The 19155-nt window shown below is 44.8% G+C and overlaps 1 protein-coding gene across 2 annotated transcripts in view; it reads left to right on the top strand.

The window, feature by feature from the left end:
- Positions 1-19155, top strand: part of LOC124210582 (calbindin-32-like) — a 40830-nt gene that overhangs the window by 17894 nt on the left and 3781 nt on the right. The window contains exons 1-3 of one of the 2 annotated variants that reach the window (XM_046608729.1): positions 6180-6425; positions 12534-12726; positions 16613-16698. In XM_046608729.1, coding sequence (XP_046464685.1) covers positions 12549-12726; positions 16613-16698 — 264 coding nt within the window. In that variant the 5' untranslated portion in view covers positions 6180-6425; positions 12534-12548. Of the gene's footprint in view, positions 1-6179; positions 6426-12533; positions 12727-16612; positions 16699-19155 lie in introns of those variants that run through there. The other variant, XM_046608728.1, reaches the window with a different exon arrangement.

The following is a 19155-nucleotide window of genomic DNA, read 5'->3' as shown; positions in this document are numbered from 1 at the left end:
ATGGGCCTGGGACACGAGAGTGTATTTTCTAGCCCCCGGGATGGGGAGGTAAACTTTTCGGTCCCACCCAATTTTCTTTTGGAAGAGGGAGAACATTTTTTTTTGTTTTCATTTTTATTTATGCTTTTGGCTTTTGGTCTTCTCCCTTTCGTTCGTTCGTTCGTTCGTTCGTTCGTTATTCCTCTTAAGTCGTTCTCCATTTTCCTTCCTAATGCGATTTTACGAGCCTTCGGCTGATAGTGTAGAGGTACAAAGCGAAGCCCATGCCAATTTACGATGACAGCTGCCACTATGCCCAAGCCCAGTAAGTCCCCTCTCTTTCTGATAAAGTGAAAAATAAAATAACCTCCCCGCTTGTCTATTAAAGGACCAGGTAAAGGTTAGCTTACGGTATGCACCGAGCGTTTCTTTTTTCTTCCCCCATTGAGAGCTTCTTTTTTTTTTCATTCTAAAGTCGCATATTTCTTGTTTTTCTTCTTCTTAACTTGAAATTTACCTTGTCGTTTGTTACGTTATGAACTGATGTGACAGCTGAAACTGATTTGAGAGTTAGACCGTGCAGCCCAGCTTTTTCAGAGAAGATCTTAAGTCGATATTTTGTTGCCTTGATTTTTTCTTTTGCCCCTTTTCTTTTTTGATTTGAGCGATTTATTGGCTTAAATCGTTTCAATTCAAATTGATTCAGGATTGTGGAGTTTTTCATTCAGCCGCATCTGATCGAGCTCATGTTTACTCAACTCTGAATTATGAATCACCTGAATGAATCAGGTTTCTTTTCACTGTTATAATACTCGGCCAGCTGGTTCCATGCGGGCGGCGGCTACCCGTCCTACAAGTTCTCCCCCGAAAAAGGAATTATCTTTTGATTTTTTTACCTTCCTAACTTCTCTTGTGTATACAAGTTGTCTAGCCTGCATATATACATATAAGAAGAACGAAAACGAAAAAAGAAAAGTAATAACGAAAAGGCAACGATTTTTCATCTGACGTTTTCATTTAAATTTAAGTGACACGTACAGAATTACCATGAGAAATCGCTGTCCATTTGTAGTCCCCACGGCCGTGGCAATTAAGGTTTATTTCATTGGAAGCGCGGGGCAATAAGATGTTTTCTCTCTGCGCTGGTTGGTTGATCACCACCAATCGTATTCTTTTGTCAACTCGGATGCACTTTTCCCCGTCAGATTTGTGTAACCTGTTGGTGGGCAAGTAGAGAGAGCCGATACTTCTGTCCAGCTGCGAGGGACTAGTGACATTCGTCACTAGTGTCACTCGTGGTATGTGTTGCTTCTATACGCATTTTTCCCTTTTTCTTTTTTTTTTTCATTTTCTTTTATGACCTCTCTTTCACCCTCATAGACTCTGTGCGGTCCGTTCGGGGGTTTTGCTTTGAATATCAATCAAACGGTAATAGCAGGAGCCGCGACGAGGGAGCAATAAGACCCACCTCGAAATCGTTTGTTGTCGGCTGGACCGTTCTTGTCAGACGGACTTGGTCTATACTACACTATTCACGGTACTACATACTGCCGGGCGAGCTTGAGTCTGTGTCTGTGTGCCTCACCGCAGGTCTGCTGGGCTCTACATAAGACGGAGAGCCGGTTGTTAAAATGATATGCGCCTTCCACCATAAGTGGATGAATCCCCTAGCTGCTTTGGCTCTTCTGGCCTATTTGTTTGTGCACGCGGTCACAAGACATTTCGTTGTCGATCGGTGAACTCAGATAGGGCCGCTCGCTCCTCCACCCCACCTCTAAAAAAGAAAAGAAAAGAGGAGTCCATTTTCCAAAAAGGAAAAAGAAAAAATGTTGCCTTGTATAATATCCTTAAAAAGATGTAATAGTTTCAGTGCTGTGGGGAGACTGGAATGTTGGAACGTGTTAAGAGCGAGTGTTTGGGATTAGCTCACGAGTGAGTTTGTGTTTATTTGGTTTTGTTTTGACTCTGGGGAGTTATTAACAGTTATTGACATCCTTTCTAAATCAACACGCAGCATTGGAAATCGTTTGGGGGAAAGAAAAATGGGATGGAGGTGGTCGATATACGTGTCGAATGATTATCCCGGATTTTTCTTTTTTCTTTTTTTAAGGATTCATTTTCGGTGTCAATAACGATCGTGTATATTTAGCCATATGTTCACATCAGTCTAAAGCTTTCCAATAAAGTTGGCGTGAGCTGGAACGACCGGGAGATCCTTTCGGCCACGGCATTTTCCAACGGGTCCCGATGACAGAATTTCTCCCTTTTTTATTATTATTATTATTTCTCGCCCATGTTTAATGCGAAGCAATCGCTGTATAGAGAAATGCATACACGTTGGCGTCGATATATCGTCACAGACCGTTATGACGGGGGGCCCTTGAAGGGAAAACATATAACTTGGCAATCGACAATAAAGGTGAAGGGGGACTGACAGCGATTCTTGATCATTATGACTATCTATACATGTCCATCGATTGTTGTTTTGTTTTCCCAATGCCGAAATCTCTTTTTTTCTTTTTTCTTTGGGTTTTTCACAACTATCTAACGGAAGAATCCCTTCATGTGGTGGCCCTCTTATATGAAAGTCCGTCGTCGTCTCGGTGCTGCACACAGTGTGTGTGTGTGTGTGTAACTGTAAAGCTTGTTGGACACGGTTCAAAGAAAGAAAAAGATGATGTATGAGCGGATTGGAGGATTGACGAGGCCAACCTCTTCAATCATCTCAACAGATTGTCGGTCGTTGAATACGAAATCGCTCCTTTTTTTTCTACCTGTGTACTTGCGCAGTGCTCCTATATCTGATTTCATTATTTTCTTTTTTCTTCTTTCTCTTCTTTTCAAAAAGAAAAAAAGAAACGCTCAATCGAGTGACTAGATGAAGAGGTGGGATGGTCTCTGACAGTCTACTGAGGTAGCCCGATGGCGCTAAATTCAAAAAGGAGAAAAAAAAAAATCTTCTTTTTTCTTTTTTCTAGTTTTTGAAAACCTTGTCCATCTTTTTAACGCACGCACATCGCACGCGCGTCTGCTCCGTGCGTGTCTGGAAGAAATTTAATGGGCCTATTTGGCGCACCAGACCCACACCTACTGTATACGTAATAGCGCGGGATATATCATCTTGGTGTGTGTGTGTTGCCGGATTTTTGCCAAATGGAAATCAGGTCGCCGACGTCACGATATATTGCTCAGACTGTTCTCTGCTGCCATCTTCAAAGTAAATAGCTTCGTGTTGATCTAGAGAATGATAACAGTTCTAGACGCGCAATACGCACACAGACTTGAAATTTCCGCTCCAACTTTTCCTGTGCTGGGCAAACCCCTCCCCTCCCTGTGACGTGCATTTGCTTTTCTGTTCTTCTTCTTCTTCTTCTTCTTTCAGACATTCGTTTGCTCGACACTCGACTCGCAGCTCACTGAGCTTCACGACGGATCGGAAGTTGCATTTTCTTATTTTCTTTTTCGTTTGGAAGAAGAAGTCACGTTGGCCCACCCACCCAAAAAAAAAGGAGAGGAATCGAATAGGAAAATCAAAAGTAAAGGGGGTATCGGTGCGGATGCAAAAATCTGATCAACGACTATGGCCGGCATGATGGGATTTGAACGAAATGGAATCATCGACGAACTGTGCCAATGATTCACATTATCCAAACTTTTTTTTTTTAACTTGAGTTTCGCCATTGAGGGGATTGATCCGCTCGCCAAGCGATTTAGAGTTTAGAGATCTGCAGGGGATTACCCGTTTTTTTCTTTTCTTCTTCTTTTTTTGTCATTTCCCCGTCGGATTAAGTCAAGACGTGGCATACCAAAAAGATCCCGGCCGCTCCCGCGTCCACTGTTGTTGGTTGAAATGCATTTTTCAGATTTATATTTTCGGCCCGAATAGATGCCGAGCACATCTTCCAGGAACGGCCTAAGGAAAATTCGACGGATTTCCATCTTCTTCCGTTGTACGGAAACGGGCCAACGCCCCAATGTGTGTGTACACATGCCCTGCTGTACCACTGCACCAATAGCGGGACAGACACAGTTGTTTGATGACGGATATATTTGGGCGGCGTGTCGTGAAATTCTTCTTCGTCTTTTTTTCTTATTTATTTTTTATTATATTCACGCTTCCGCTTTGGCCCTCTTTTGAACAGCAGTTTGACTGTACACAACTTTGAAAGGCGAGCGGAAAAGAATTGCCGGTCCAGCTGGTTCCTTCTTCTCCTCCCCAACTGCTATCGATCGAACCCGAACTAAACAAAAAAAAAGTGGCAATCTCGCCAATGGCGTGACTATTTCCTTTAGTCTTGCCTTTTAACATGATCGTAGACGCACTAGCGTATGAGTGGGCGTGATGTCTAACTCGATTCGGCCGTTCGATTTGACGAGTGGGACGACATTTATGAGTCTACTAAACCGACATTTAGATTATTAGCACAGCACAACAGCAGCAGCAGCCGCCGCCCGCGGACCAAGATCAAGTTCGTGTGTCGGGAGTTAGAGCTCTCGGTACTTTCTCCCGCCCACCCACGACCTCGTCAACTGTACTAGAATGGAAAAAGTATACTTTTTACCTGCATGTCGGGCGGGTTTAGTTTACTTTTCTTTTCCCCCTTCCCGATGGAAAGAAAAGAAAAACAATAGGAATAACTGGAGGGAGAAAGCTTCCGTCGTTTCGTTTATTTTGTCGTTTTCAGAGCTCCCGTTTGTCGATTTAATCGAAGATAAATAGACTGTAGCGCCCACTGTTACGCCAAAGAAATGTCGCGTCCATCGTGTGTTACCCGAGTCCATGGCAACGCGCAAAACGTGGCCTATAGTTTCTCTCCGCCAAAGTGTTATTTGCTTGTTTTTCTTTTCTTTCTTTTTTCATTCGCCAGCAAGGCCGGAAGGCGGTGGAATGGCCAAATACACTTGGAAGAAAAGACGGGCGGAGGAAAGTGCGGCATGTGCACCAATAATAAGTCCGTCCTGCTGCTGCTCTTATCAGGTGCTCGCCTGTTATCCTTTTGTTTTTGCGAGTCGACAGTCGTCCGCGGGTCCCGTGCAGCCGGCCAGAAGAGAAGAGACAAACAGCGGACGCTCAACAACACAGCGGCCGACATACACCGCCCGCACAGATGGTGGGCTGCTGCAATAGTTCTGATACCATTGCCGCGTGTAAATGAGTGTCCCTTTCGACAACAGCTGTGACACACACACACACACACACACACAGACACACAGATCGTAACGACTAGGTTATGCTGCACGGGGCCAAGAGGAGCGTGAATGCCCTTTTTGTCGGTTTTCAAAGTGAACGTTCTTATTATTTGGAGCTTTTCATTGGAATCAAATTCTCGCGCAACTCGGCAGTTCAAACAACAGCCGGCCGAGGCTGTTGTGTTCAACTGAGAAACACACGACGACCTTTTTTTTACCGGCCGGCATTTGTTAGATACACACTCCCGACCGCAAATACCGTCAAATGGTCTTAGTGTCTGTTTGCAAGCCATAGAAATAGATCGCCGATTTTTTTTTTCCTTTCTCGCCACAATAGCGGTCGGGCGGTGTCTTATTTGCTCTCGAAAATGTCTCACTCTAGTCTTTGAAGCCCCTCTTATAGTGTACCACAAACAAGAGGACCACCGTGATCGATACTTCATTTATCTCTCACGATCCGTTGTCCCCTTTTTCTTGGGGTTAGGCTACATGATATTCAGGCAGACACGTATAGAGAGCATCAACATTTGCGACGATCGCAGACAGTTCAGTTAATTGTATCACACAACTTTCTTTTTTTATTATTATTATTATTCCCTCCGCCTCTGCTCAATTGTCGCCGCCCTATTTAATAATGACAGCCCACCTTGGTGAAGGGGAGTCACCCCAGGCTGTCCCGATTGAGAAAAAAAATAAAATAATGAAATGACACGTTCGCTATACCGGGCGCGCACGTTACTGTGACAGACGAGAAAATGAGTCTTAGTCATACAACTTTATGATGGAGTGAGTGTCGACGTGGGAGTCTATCGCCGGGAGCTTTGATAGCGCTGGCCGCTCTCCCTTATATTGTATTGTGTTGGAGCCTCTACTTGCAACTTTGGTGGCACCACTGTTCGTCCGCACTGCATTGCGCATGACCTGAACCCTAGTGGATGTACGACGACACGAGCGGAAGAGCTTGAACGCGCACGCAGACACAATGGCAAACGTACATCAGCGGCTGGAGAACTGTAAAGGTGTGGGACGTCCGATAGAAGGAGCTCAGTTGACGTTCTCTCGCCACCGACCGGACAGCCACAGCCACATCGCCGCCGCTCTTGTCATTCATTGATCCCTCGCTTTAACGCTGCCAGTTCGCTTGTCATCGTCGTCGTCGTTTGCCGCCCTTTCTTCAATTCAAACGCCGCCTGTCTTCTATCTCTCCTTCACGTCGTCAACAACTGCCGCCGTCACAACCCCCCACGACAATTAACGTAGGTGTACACACAACGTAGGTCATTAATGCGGGCAACCCGAAAATAAAACTGTCGGCTCCTTGAGTTTCAAGTCAAATTCTGTAACAGCCATTCATAAATAAGAGTTGGATTTTTTTTTTTAAATTTGTGGTCGAGATGGAATCATTTTGTTGAATTCGTGGCAACGTATTTTCCATAGGCAATTTTTTGGGTTTCTCAGACAGGCGAACGCGGTTTGTTTTGAAAGTTTGAAGGGCAATTGTTTTGGTCTATATTTTGGCATAGAAAACCGATTGGGCTCGGTACTATATGGTGCATTTGCCTGTCTACTTTCCCTACTGTTTTCAACCTAGACACAGTACTATATATAAAATTCACGTTCTCTTCTTTCATGTTTTTGGAGATCGATAAGCACACCTACATATCTCGATCGAAGTCGATGCGACCCCATTTCACTTTGCGCCCTGTTTACCGCCGTGAGCCTCGTTTTATTTAAATTTCAATTTTCACTTTCAATTTTCGCGCTCTGATGAAAAAAACTGACGAAGGGAAATGGGAAAGAAGGGTGTGTCGCGTCATCTGAAAATCACGGCTACGTCATAGTGACGGCAATTACGATTTCCCTTTTTGCTGTTACATCTAAAAAAGAAAAAGAAAAAAATAGAGGTGGCGCTAACTCTTGTTGACGCCGTGAGCCTCATCAGCCCTGATTGACGTTGAATTAAAAGTTAATTGAAGTCAGATCACGACCCGGAAGGCAATTGTGTTTCCAACAGCCTTTCAACGTCGTCTCCTGTCTCCTTACACTATTGACACAATGTTCCAGCTAGGCTTTTGGTGGCTCTGAAAGGACGTGCTGCTGCTGCGGCCTTTCTTTTCTCCATCATCGCTAGTTCCATTAGGAGAGGCAGCGGCCGTGTTTCGCTACCGGAACGATCCGACAAAGCACAGTCACGGCAGCAGCCTCAGCAGCAGCAGAGGAAAAGATGAGACATGTGTCGGGAGAGACGATGTATATAAGCCTGTGTCGTTGATTCGATCACACACACCAAAGATTGAGCGCCGTGAGCGAAAAAGATAAAAGACGATCGAATCAAGAATTGAAGGCGATTGAAGAAACGGCTGGAGCGGCGCTCCTTTTTTCTTTTTTTTTTTCTTTTCTTTTCTTTTCTTTTTTAATTTCCCCAAAGTGGCCATCCAATTTTGACTTGGTCTCAACTTTAGTCTCCCAAAGTGGCCAATTATTTAGAATTTTGTTTTGAAAAGAAAAGGTAGAAGAGAGAGAGGAAGAAAACCAAGTTAGTGTACATTTCCCTTTCTAGTTCTTTATCTTGAGTGCTGCACCTCTTGTACTACGACTACTATCATTCCAGCGGTGTACGAATTATACGTATATAACATGACTCGCCTATATAGTTGAAACTTTTTCGCCCCCCCTCCCCAACCCCAACCTGATAAAACTCTGGGCCCGTGTGTCGTAACTTTTTGAATGTGTCGGTGCGCGCCGGAGAGGTGGCAACAACAATTCCGCACGAGTGCGTCAAGGTGGCGGCAGTAAGAAAACGAAGACAGTCGCGATTGTATCAGCAGCAGGGCTGTGTGTATAGAGAGTATTATTCTATACACACACCACACTGAGAACGGGAGCTGGGAGGAGGCCGGTTGTTACGTAAGTCTAGCGGGAGTGGCGCGCTCTCTCCGCACGAAAATGGCTATGTATACCCTTTTCTGGTCCCGCGAGAATAATGCATCACTTCCGCACACACACAGAGGCCCACAGTGCGTTGCTATTGAGCCCGGCAGAAAGCTGCAGCGTGACATGTGTCTCCACGAGACTCTAGGAGCCGTACTATTCAAATAAACAGTGTCACAGTGATGTGACAGTCAAACCTTATTATCCTGATAGCTCCTAGTACTGCTACGTACCGTACCTTATGGCCAAGGGGTCCAGTCGGCTCCCATCTGCACTTCGTTCCCGGGCGGGACTTATTGATCAATTATGACAATCTCTCTCTCACTCTGCTGGATACCCCATTACTTGCTTGTCATAATTGATCCCGACGATTAATCATCTATCGCCCATGCTTTTCTCTCTCTCTCTAGCTCTCTCCTTGTCTTTGTGTGTACAGAGTAATGCGTGGGTGACTCATTAACGGAGCTCTTGTCATCGGAGTGAAATTGTTTTCGTATACGTACGAGATAATTTGCTTATTATTGCAGTAGCGTTGGAAAAGGCTGTCTTGTTTACACAAGTGGTTTCCTCACCTGCTCGATCGCTATAGTCGACATTTTTCGGAGAAAAAACACGCCGGGTAGAAGGTTTTTCTATTTTTTGACGAGTTTCCGGCATGTGATAATCGGATAGTGATTCAAACGCCTCGGGTGGCGGGTTGAGGCCTATAGACCTATGGCAGAGCGCTGGTGGTGGTGTACATGTAGGGCATCACCACAGCGATGGCGACCGCCGAGTAATGCACCAAGGCAACCGAATACAATTGAATCCTATTCGCATGTCACGGAGCGGAAATGAGTGCACCGCCGCTCTGCAACTGTGAGCTGGACGTTGTCGCTGGGACCTCGATTTCCTCGTGCAAGGTCTCTAAGGCATTCAGCACGCCATCAGCCTCGGCCAGGCCAGGCGCCCAGCAGGTGGTGGTCTTGCTCGTGAATTCTTTTTCTTTTTTTCTAGTTGAGTTCGTTTCGTTTTTCATCGCGTAGACTCTAACTTTAAATGCGCGATTTACGACACGGCACAAAGTTCACCGGGACAAGTCAGACTTGTGCATACACAATGAAGACTTATAGTATATTTCTAAAAGTGTACATCTACTCGTAATGGATCCAATGTAAGGCATCAGGCCCGAAACGACCCGAGGTTAAAAGTTATAGCCTATACAGTGCTGCTGCTCCCTCCCACATCTTTCTCGTCTGTTATGGCTATTTAGAGCCGGAGTGATGGGGCGTGAATCTTTATTTATTTATTTATTTATTTGTTCATCGCAGCCCCGTCTTTTGCTTTGGCTCTTTTCACTCTCATAATGTACAGGCTAAAGAGACCTGTCAGTGCGGTTACGTACTATATTCAAATCGAATGGTCAAGCCCGTCAAACTATGCGGGCGACGAGCGTGCTGGAGATTATAACGACGAAACGGAAGATGAAGATGAGCGGTTGAATGAACACGAGAGGCGAGAGAAAAAAAAGAAAGATGGTACCACACAAACTTCTCTCTTTGCCTCTATGTACACTCTGTGTCCTCTGGCAGATGAATTTATTGATGCAGAGGGGCTGCTGCTGCTGCCAAGTGTGTGCGGGAAAATGGGCGAGGCCGAGCAGCAGTGACGTGAATCATCTTCCTCCTATCCCGCCACACAGAGCATCAACTGGCTGGGCTGCATCTCGTGCTGTGTGGTAGATGGAATCACGCCACTACGGGGAGAAGATCCGACTCTATACAGCCCCGGCTTGTATTCCTTGCTGACTGTATATAGCTCTTATATCATCTATCCCCTTGCTTTCTCCACCAACCGTCGTCCGCCTGCTGCTCCTGCATACATAAAACCCTCCTGGTACAACACAGTCACAGCAGCCGACGGGTTTCCCATTCATCATCGTCCCCGGCCCCCAGTTTTCCCGAGCTATCATAGTAGTCCTCTGCTGGATAACAACACCCTCCACACAGTCACAGTCTTGTTTTCTCAAGCTTTTTCTTTTTTTTTGGCATCGCTCTTTTTCTTCCCGATGTGTATAAGGAATGCCTATACATCCACTTTAATATGTTGATTTGATGAAACGATCCGTGATATTGCCAAGGCAGTTAAATAAAAAATAGAAAACAGAAACATCGACGACCGCCGGCTCACTATCAATTCGGCGTTTCAATATTTGATCACTTGGATGGTCGTGGTAGATTTGGCCTGCCAACCACACCGGATCGTTCGTTCTAGGACAATATACGTATACATGCCTTATCTGCTTCATAGGAATATAAAGATACCCGAATGAATTGGGAGTAGTATCTTTTTTGGATTCGAATCTCTGGATGATATCAGAATATAGTATAGGCTTTTTCTTTTATTTGATAGCCGGGGGAAACTGCTCGATCGCAGAACAGACCTCCCTTGAATAAAGGCTCTTTTGTGTTTTTTTTCATTTTTACTGTCGCCAGTTAATTTCGATTCGCTTTTAATTTCTTTTCTTCTTCTTCCCGCAGAGAGAGAACAACTTTGCGTCCTATAAATTTATTTATCTAATCAGTTGATTTCTATTATTTCCCCCCCCCCTCTCTGCGACTGAGGGCCATTTGATTACGTTGGAGAAATATCAGAAATAAAGTGTTCGGCGGCTGAGCCAAGCCAACAGCGTCTGTTGCATGTTCCACGAGCTCGCGCATCGTGAGCCGTTTGAATGTAGCAGCACGAGCGACATGTTGTAGTAGAGTCTATCCTCCTATAATATAGAGAAACGCTTGCGTGTTCCAGACGGTTTCCATCTACTGACAATATCTGAGCCACAGCCCATAAAGGCCTACATTGAAAAAAAAAGGCTCTTTGGCGTTTGGTTGAGGCCCTACTAACATAACATGTTGATCTGTAATATATTGCCCCAGTTCTTCTCGAAATGGGAATCCTTTTTTCGTTCTTTTCTTTTCTATCGGCCGTCACTGTCCAGCAGTCCCGACAGCCCGTTTACGAAAATAAAGATCCAATGTAAATACTTCCACTGCTCTATAGCCTCCTCTTCGTCGTGGATTACAAGCCGAGAGAGAGAGAGAGAGAGTTGCTTTTTTTGGGTGACGGACTGACGGTTGTGAGTTGAGCCCTTTTTCGGATCGGGGCGGCGAGATTGCTGCCCCAAGTATATAAGGCTCGGTCCTGTGCAATGCCAAAGCACGGAACAAATAAATACAACAATTTATATAGGGCCTGTCGTTCGGACGATCGACTGAACAAAGAACACGCCCATTTTAACAGGCTGGCAGCACGCTAGAATCGCTCCGAAGCTCAACTCAAAAGGCGACTTGTACGCGACGTATATCTGCTCTCTCGCAGAGCGCCAAGATTTGAAAATGGAGAGTATAGACATTGCCACTGTGTACAGCAACTACGCAGTTCTCGGCCACCGTAACAAAACATAAGGACTCGGGGAAGGTAAAAACGAGATGAGCCGAAGGATTATTTGATATTTTTTTTTTTAGCAAAACAACACGGCAGGTTGTCAAGGGAATCGGAACACGAAGCAGTGCGTGCAGAGAACAATGTACCCCCCCCCTTTTATATTCCAACTCATCACACAAGAGCAATAACACAAACAATAATGGCTGCTGGACAATCGGTAAACCACAGTATAATAAGCTCTAAGAATAATCGAAAATCAATATTCTTTTCCGCCACGTGTAATCGTTCCAAGTTGCCAGACATGCACTGATGTGCATCATCCAGTCCAAGTCAAGTTTTCCGGATAGAAATTTGAAATGCGCTAGACGTTGAAGTGCGATTATTGACATCGAATTAACTGTTTTTATTGTAATCATTTTGGCTATAACGCTCACCCGCACTTTTTTCCTGTCGTCATTTCTGATTTGCATTAATGACTTTCGACTTCGAGAGACGGGTCCCTCCCGTTGAAGATCGTTACCATACATAACGGTTGGAAGCTCTTTATTGATTGACGATGCGCGGATTTTGACTTGATCTTTGAGCTTTAAACGAGCGCCAGTTTTTTTTTTCGCATTTTCTTCCAAGGATTGACTGTCAATTCGCCATTTTGATCTAAAATTTCCAGCAGAGTTTGTCACTTTTTGGCACTCGCCAACGACGTCGTTACTCTTCACAGGATTTTGTTCCCCCTTTTTCCGCCCAGTTAGTTTTGAAGTTTCCTAGGGAACGAAGCTGAAATTTTTATATAAGCGTATCCCTTGGTGATAGGTGGTCCAACACAAGCGACAGATTATCTTTGAATGATTTAAAGCGACACGTAGGCCTAAACTGATACTTTTTATCTCTTTCCAAATTGATTCGAGTCAAGAATGAAATTGTTCTCGCCGAATTGATCTCATTGAACTGTGAATATCGTGTATTGCTGACTCTTGATCATTTTCTTTTCTCTTTCGATTGATTACCAACAGTTAAAAATAACGAAGATGAGTTCCAGCGCCCAGAATAACACAGCCGCCCAGCAGCAGCTCAAGAATAACATCCGAATCAACTTGGATCGCTGCAGCAATTTCATGCGACAGTTCCGCGATCCGGAGAGCCGCGAGTTGACCAAATTATCGGCCAACCAGTTCATGGACGTCTGGAGCCACTACGACAAGGACGGTAATACACCAAGAATAACCCACGATATTTGGCTATAATAGACTAATAATACTACCATTCAACAATGGATGTGTATGTATGTTGATGGGAGTTATTTTTATATTGTTCCCCCCTCTTTTATTTCCTCATCGCTAGTTGGACGTCTCTATATGTAGTACTTGTGTGCATGTGTGGAAGGATTTTGAAGGAGAAGAGGGGTGGGATGTGTGTACTATATATTGACTTTACCTAACGGCGGTTTATACGACGGGCAGTCACGGTTTCAACAACTCAACCGGCGCTCACGTGATGTTGTGCTCGCTGTTGTGCTTCATCATTGCGATAAAAACTTGCGGGACGGGGGGAAATAGGGCCAACCAAACCGATCGATTTCTGATAGGAATCGCAGACGGCGGTACCGGGGACCCCACCCAGAAACCATTATCATCTACAACAACAACGACAACAACTCGAAACGAATAGCTATAGGCTGCAGGAGAGCAAGGGACGACATCACATCGAGCCAGTAATGAACCGCCAACCTCGACTATTTCACAGTCAGACAGCAATTGGATTAGGCATGGATCAGCAAGTTACCCCCCTTCAATTACTAAAGAGAGACACACAGTCCATTTAGTTCTGTAAACTTTCCTCTTTGAGATCCTGATTGCGATCCTGTTGTTCCTCCCTTTGCCCTCCCCTCCCCCGCCTCTTTCGTCTTATTCTCTTGTTGAACATCCGCCAACGCTGCCGCACTCGATGGCCATTCCGGGGATTGCTCTATCAATGCTCGACTTGCATAGCGGGAATTTCGACTTGGGGCCGGGCTTTTGATTATCAGTTGACTTTGCTCTGCACTTCCGAATGCGTGACTCCTCCCGACAGGATTTGCCCAATTGCATTACAGGTCCCCCGCCCCCTCCCATCCAAGCTATATAGAGTGCAATCAAGGCTGAGGTGACAGTTGCTGGGCTCTTCCGTTTGGTTTGTTTTTTTTTTCTTTTGCTCTTATGACAATTTTCAATTACACTACGTATCCCCCATCCAGCATTCCAGCCATTAGGGACTGCCCACGTATCCCGCCGGCTCCCCTCCAGAGACTCTGTCGACGACTCAATTGAAAAGAGGGGGTTTTTGCATTTTCAATGAAGATGATGAAGATGCTACACAGTAGTCGGCATGTGTAGCTTTTGTGCGTTATAATGACGATGTTAGATAAATATGTGAGGATGCATACAGTCGCCCAAATCTCGTAGTAGTATATATACATCCATGACGACATGTTTAGTCAATCCATTTCTTTGCGCCTCGAGTTGTGCATCTCTTTTATGATTGATGATTTCTCCGTGCTGGAGCGAGTTGATTTTTTCTCGAAAAAAAACTCGGGTGGCTGACTGTCAATAGTTGTCGTAAGAGTGGGAGAGTGTATGCAAATGACGTCAAGTATGTGATGTGTATATATGTAGCTCCTCGCCATCTCTGGCTATTCTGCTTGTGCACAAAAGAGGCGCCAGTCAAAGAAAATGGGAAACGAAGGGAGAATAAAGTCAACAATGCCAACAAAAGCGACTCGGGGAGAAGCGAGAGCAGGCGGCACACACGAACGAACGAACGAACGAACGAACGCGTCCAAAATGCAGTCAAAAGTTCAATAAAAAGAAATAAAATAAAAGCCGAGAGACGAGAGAGACACCACAGAAGAAGAAAAGTCGAGATGGAAAAGGAAACTGGAGAAAAGAGTACGAAGAAAAGACGGATAATAATATACAGCAGGCGAGAGAAGAAGAAAAAGACTGAATGAAATTTTATTCAAAATGACGAGAGGGCCCTGACTGGGGGATGCAAGCGAAGGGGGGTGGTGCGCTCCCGGCTCTTCTCGAGCGGATGCTGGCGCATTGCAGAGAGTAAAAAGAAAAAAGACAAAATAGAGAGAGAAACGCAGAGACTATTGTTGCCACTGAGCTGTCTTATTTATTTTTTTATTTATTTATGTACGTGTAACTTATTCTCTTTTTTTTGTCTTTTTATTTTTCGGGGTTCTTGTCGTTCTCCTGTCCTTGTTAGACGACCAGGACACGAAGATCTAACACATAAACAAAAAAGAAAAGAAAAAAAGAAAAAACACGGGAGAAAAATAAAGCAGCCTCTCTCTCTTTTTTCATTGGCTGTTTTTCTTTTCTATTGTTCGTCATCCGCTTTTTTCTTTTCTTTTTGCTCTTTATATGATACACACTCGCGCCTCGTAATGGAGCCTGCTGGAGGGAAAAGTATTTGATAGACCGGCCCATATGTGGCTAGACGGTGATCCTTTTACAACAACCAACTATTTTTATATTATACGTTCGACTTTTTGTGTGGGGTGGTGGTGGTTGTTGTTGCAAGTGCAGCCGACCATCCTCGCAATCTTCTGGCGAGGAATAATTTGGGAAACCTCATTCAAGATTCGGATAGAAGCCGTTGACGGCGGGGATATATAGCGAATATACCGGCACGGCCCGTGTACGTGGGACTGGCTATGTGTGCTGTTGGTATATTATCAAAGCCCCTCCGTTTGGAAAAGCAATTTCCCTGGGCCAAGAGGCCGTTTTGATATTGCTTGGCATATTCCGGTTATAAGATGGAGAATACATTCTCTGGCCGGCTATACAGGAAGGCCCATCATTTGTCTCATGTTGTTTATTATTGTTGCTGACGTGGTTGTAAAATATTCATAGATTACCGCGCTACCACGACCGGCTACTATAGCGACACTGGGAAATCACTAAAGGGGGTTCGCCAATAAAATCAGCCCCCAAAAGAGCGGTCGACTCGTCAATCCATTTCCCAGGCTCCGTGCTGCTGAATGTTTAGGCCCACACATAGTTGGTCATTTCCTATATACCGTCGTTCGTCATCCAGCGCTTTCTTTATACCCTCCATCAAGCTTTGTGTCCGTAACGTTTACTGATGCGGATGCTGCTGGGCCCGCCTATCAAATGTCTTACACATATTGCGGCTTACGTGTTTCTCTGGCCATAAAACTCTATGTGTGTTGGTGTGTGCGCCCGGACTCTTTAGATTATTAAGGCTTTCCTTCTTTTCGGCGCTCGTCTTCTTCTCGGTTGTCCCGCCATCGACCCGTCAGGAGCAGCAGCAGCAATGTTTTTGTCTTGATAGCAATCATAATGCCCATTTATAAGTACTATATAGTAGTACGACCGCTGCTGCTGCTGCTGCGAGGGCCTATTAGCGCGCGCGTACAGCCGCTAAAGGGAAAAGCTCAGGGCTTCCCAAATGGGCAAATGGCATCATCCCTTCCGAGTTTTCCAACCAACTCAGCAAAAATTTTCCTTCCCTTTTTCGTCTCTATGTAGCACTTATATAGCCTTTTCTCCCTGCCGCATTTTTTTTGAATAAATGGGCGGTTAAAAAACAAAATTCCCGTCCGGGGGATACACGGAAGAAAGAAAGAAAAAAAAAGAAGAAGAAGATGCAACACGAGAGCGCACTTCCAGCCCGTGATGCAAATAACCTATAACTCATTTTATCTTGTAGCGCGTTTCTTTTTTCTTTTCCTTCCTTTTATTTTTAAATTTACGAGTTACGTGTTTTTCTTTAGTGTTCTTTTTCGTTGTTGTTGCATCATTTTATTCATCCTTCTCCGAAATGGTTGTTGGATGGTTGTAACATGTGAGGTTATTATTACCATTCTAGTTATTTACGGGCTATAGTCTGCCTTGAATCAACACCTCCGAACGCCGTTAATAGAACAACAACACTTGCATTTGCGCTACGTGTTTGGTTCGTTTATGGCGTTGGAATGGAAGGAAGTTGTTATATTCTTTTCGTTTAGAGTATTACGACTTTTTACGGTTTAGACAAATTTGAACAATCTAACATGTTTTTATTTGTTTGCTTCGCTTGACAGCCAACGGCTACATCGAAGGCACTGAATTGGACGGTTTCCTAGCGGAGTTTGTATCTAGCGTCAACATCATGGACGTCGGGCCGGAGGTGAGTGTTTAGCCATATGTTTACATTGGGGAAATGTTTGCCTATGTCAAACGATAGTAGATTTAGTCACTATCAACCTATCATCTTGAGTGACGGGATGGAAATTGATTTGGGAATTACATCGGTATACGATCCCTTTTCGCTTCGATTCAAGGCATAGAAAATGTTTTTTAAAAAATCCCTCCATCTCAAATGTATCGATCAGAAACGAATAATTTATGCGCCGGGAGCTCACATCATTTCCTTTGGACGTGGAATCTAGATGATTCGGTCGTCTCGAATTTGCATAGTGCGACAGCACTGCAGTCATGAACGACGACTTTATCGCCGATAGGACTTGTTATACCGTAAACTATTATCCCTTCAGCTGGCACAAAGAAGAATCAAACTGGGCAATAGAAAATATACGGGAAAACTTGTAAGTTAAGAACTGAAATGCCCAACTTTGATTGTAAATTTGGCCCTAAAGTTTCCGAACATTTGGCGAACTCGCCAAAAGTCGACGTGATACACCGCGCTCCTCCGGCAAGTTGAAAAACTGCTGATGATGACGACAATCTAAAGCGCTCAGGAAACGGGCGGACTGTTTAATACGCGATGCCCTGGCTCGCGGATGTTTATCATTCTAAATAGTATGTACTGGTATACGTGTATAGAAGCTTTGTTTGATTCACGGCTCTCCACCCGCACTTGCACTAAGTAATAATTGACTTGGCTGTCACCCGATGAGTCCTTTCCCTCTCTCTCCCCCCGCTGCGGTATTCCGTCAACGCTGTTCTCTTGCATGATGATTATTAGTCGCGAGCATTCTCAATTTACTGGGAGCGGGAGCGCGCTGGACAGTATTAGGGAGAGACGTTAGCGATGAAGGATCACTTTCTCTTGGCGGAGTCGGCAGGCTCGAAGGAGCCAGCAGCAGTTGCAACATTCCTTGCGAAGTTTTGAGTGAAGAAAACGCAGGAAACTTGGGTCCACACTTGACAGGGGTCCCGCCCTTCATGACTGTAGCTGGAAGGGGAGCGAGAGTAGGAGCGGGCGGATCAATGTCGTGGGTCGTGCGTGTCCATATGTAACAGTGTCATATACGTAGTGGACGGTTTTCAGTATCAAAACTGGTCGTTGACAGCGTCAAAATGCTTGGGATGATGAAACTGCCCAGCACAGAGCCGCCAGCATGCAGAGAGAGACAGAAACAAAGAAATAAAAATAGGAGACATTTTCGGTGGCTTATAGGACAGGCGGAGATGCAATTCGATTGTCCTAGCTGGCCTTTTTTTTTATTGCGCTCGTTTTGATAGCCCGTGAAAATGGACAGAGATATCACCGCCCGCAGAGTGATGTCTGTCGACATCACGGTTCATTGCTGTGCGTATTTGCCCGTTTATTATTATATAGGGGGGAAAAAAGGCCACGCCCAAGAGAGACAACTTCTATTACAACATGGCTCTACTGTCAATACGACCTATTTGTGCACATTTCGTTATTTATTTTGCTCTCTGCCATTTTTATTTACTCTCTCGATTATACCGTGGGCCCTTTGGCTCAAGTTCTCTTTTGCTATTCTTTGCAGTCTTCCCCTCCTTAATCAAATTACGTCACAATATTTATCTTTCCTCTTTTATTTCCTTAACAAAAGGAAAGGAAAACAAAAAAGAATTGTGACATCCCCATCGGGTCCCAAAGTGCAACCTGGACAGGACACATGGTTGTCTGGTTGTCGGAACCGGCCAACTCGTCTATATTCAATGTCGTTCGATCGAGTTTAAGACTGCCGGCCATCGTGACTCTCCAACTTTAGTGCCATGTTCAACGACGGGACTTGAACTATATCTAAACTATTGGCTTTAAGTCTTTAACTCACGTCCAAATGGAAATTCGTTTGGGAGTCAATGTGAAAGGCCTGTCATTGTGTCGCTCCCGTCTCGGCTCACAATGTTTCTTATCGTGCCAAACCGTCCAGCATAATACGAATAACTATCGTTAGCGACGTATTTCACGTACGTCCAACTCTTTGCTGGGCTGTAAACGGACGTCGGTTAAGATTTGGGAGGGACAAGCAAGAACAGCAGCAGTTGACGTTAAAAATAAAACTAAAAATATCCGCGCTATCCACTCTCGTACAACACACGGACAGACGACTCACGAAGCTATAGAAAGGGAAAAAAATAGAAAGAATTGACCGTGTTGTTCAAGTAGGGCCCCATCGATCGCCATCAAGGACACCGCACACGCAATGAGGAATGATTTCGAGTTTGACGGTCGATCAAGTGGCAGCGATGGCAAGTTGTTGTTGTCGTTGTTGTTGCTTTGTTGTTGTTGGCTGATGATATTTTATATGCGATGCGTGTGTGTGCCATTATTCCGTGTAATATGTGTGTATGTGTGTGTGTGTCGCCCGATGTCGATTGTGAGGGATTTACGCCAATGTGGACGATAGACGTCGAGACGAGAGTCCCG

The sequence above is a fragment of the Daphnia pulex genome, chromosome 2 (genome assembly GCF_021134715.1).
Source record: "Daphnia pulex isolate KAP4 chromosome 2, ASM2113471v1".
Taxonomy (NCBI): domain Eukaryota; kingdom Metazoa; phylum Arthropoda; class Branchiopoda; order Diplostraca; family Daphniidae; genus Daphnia; species Daphnia pulex.
Note: the sequence above shows the minus strand (reverse complement) of the source record. Positions and strands in the feature narration are given on the sequence as shown.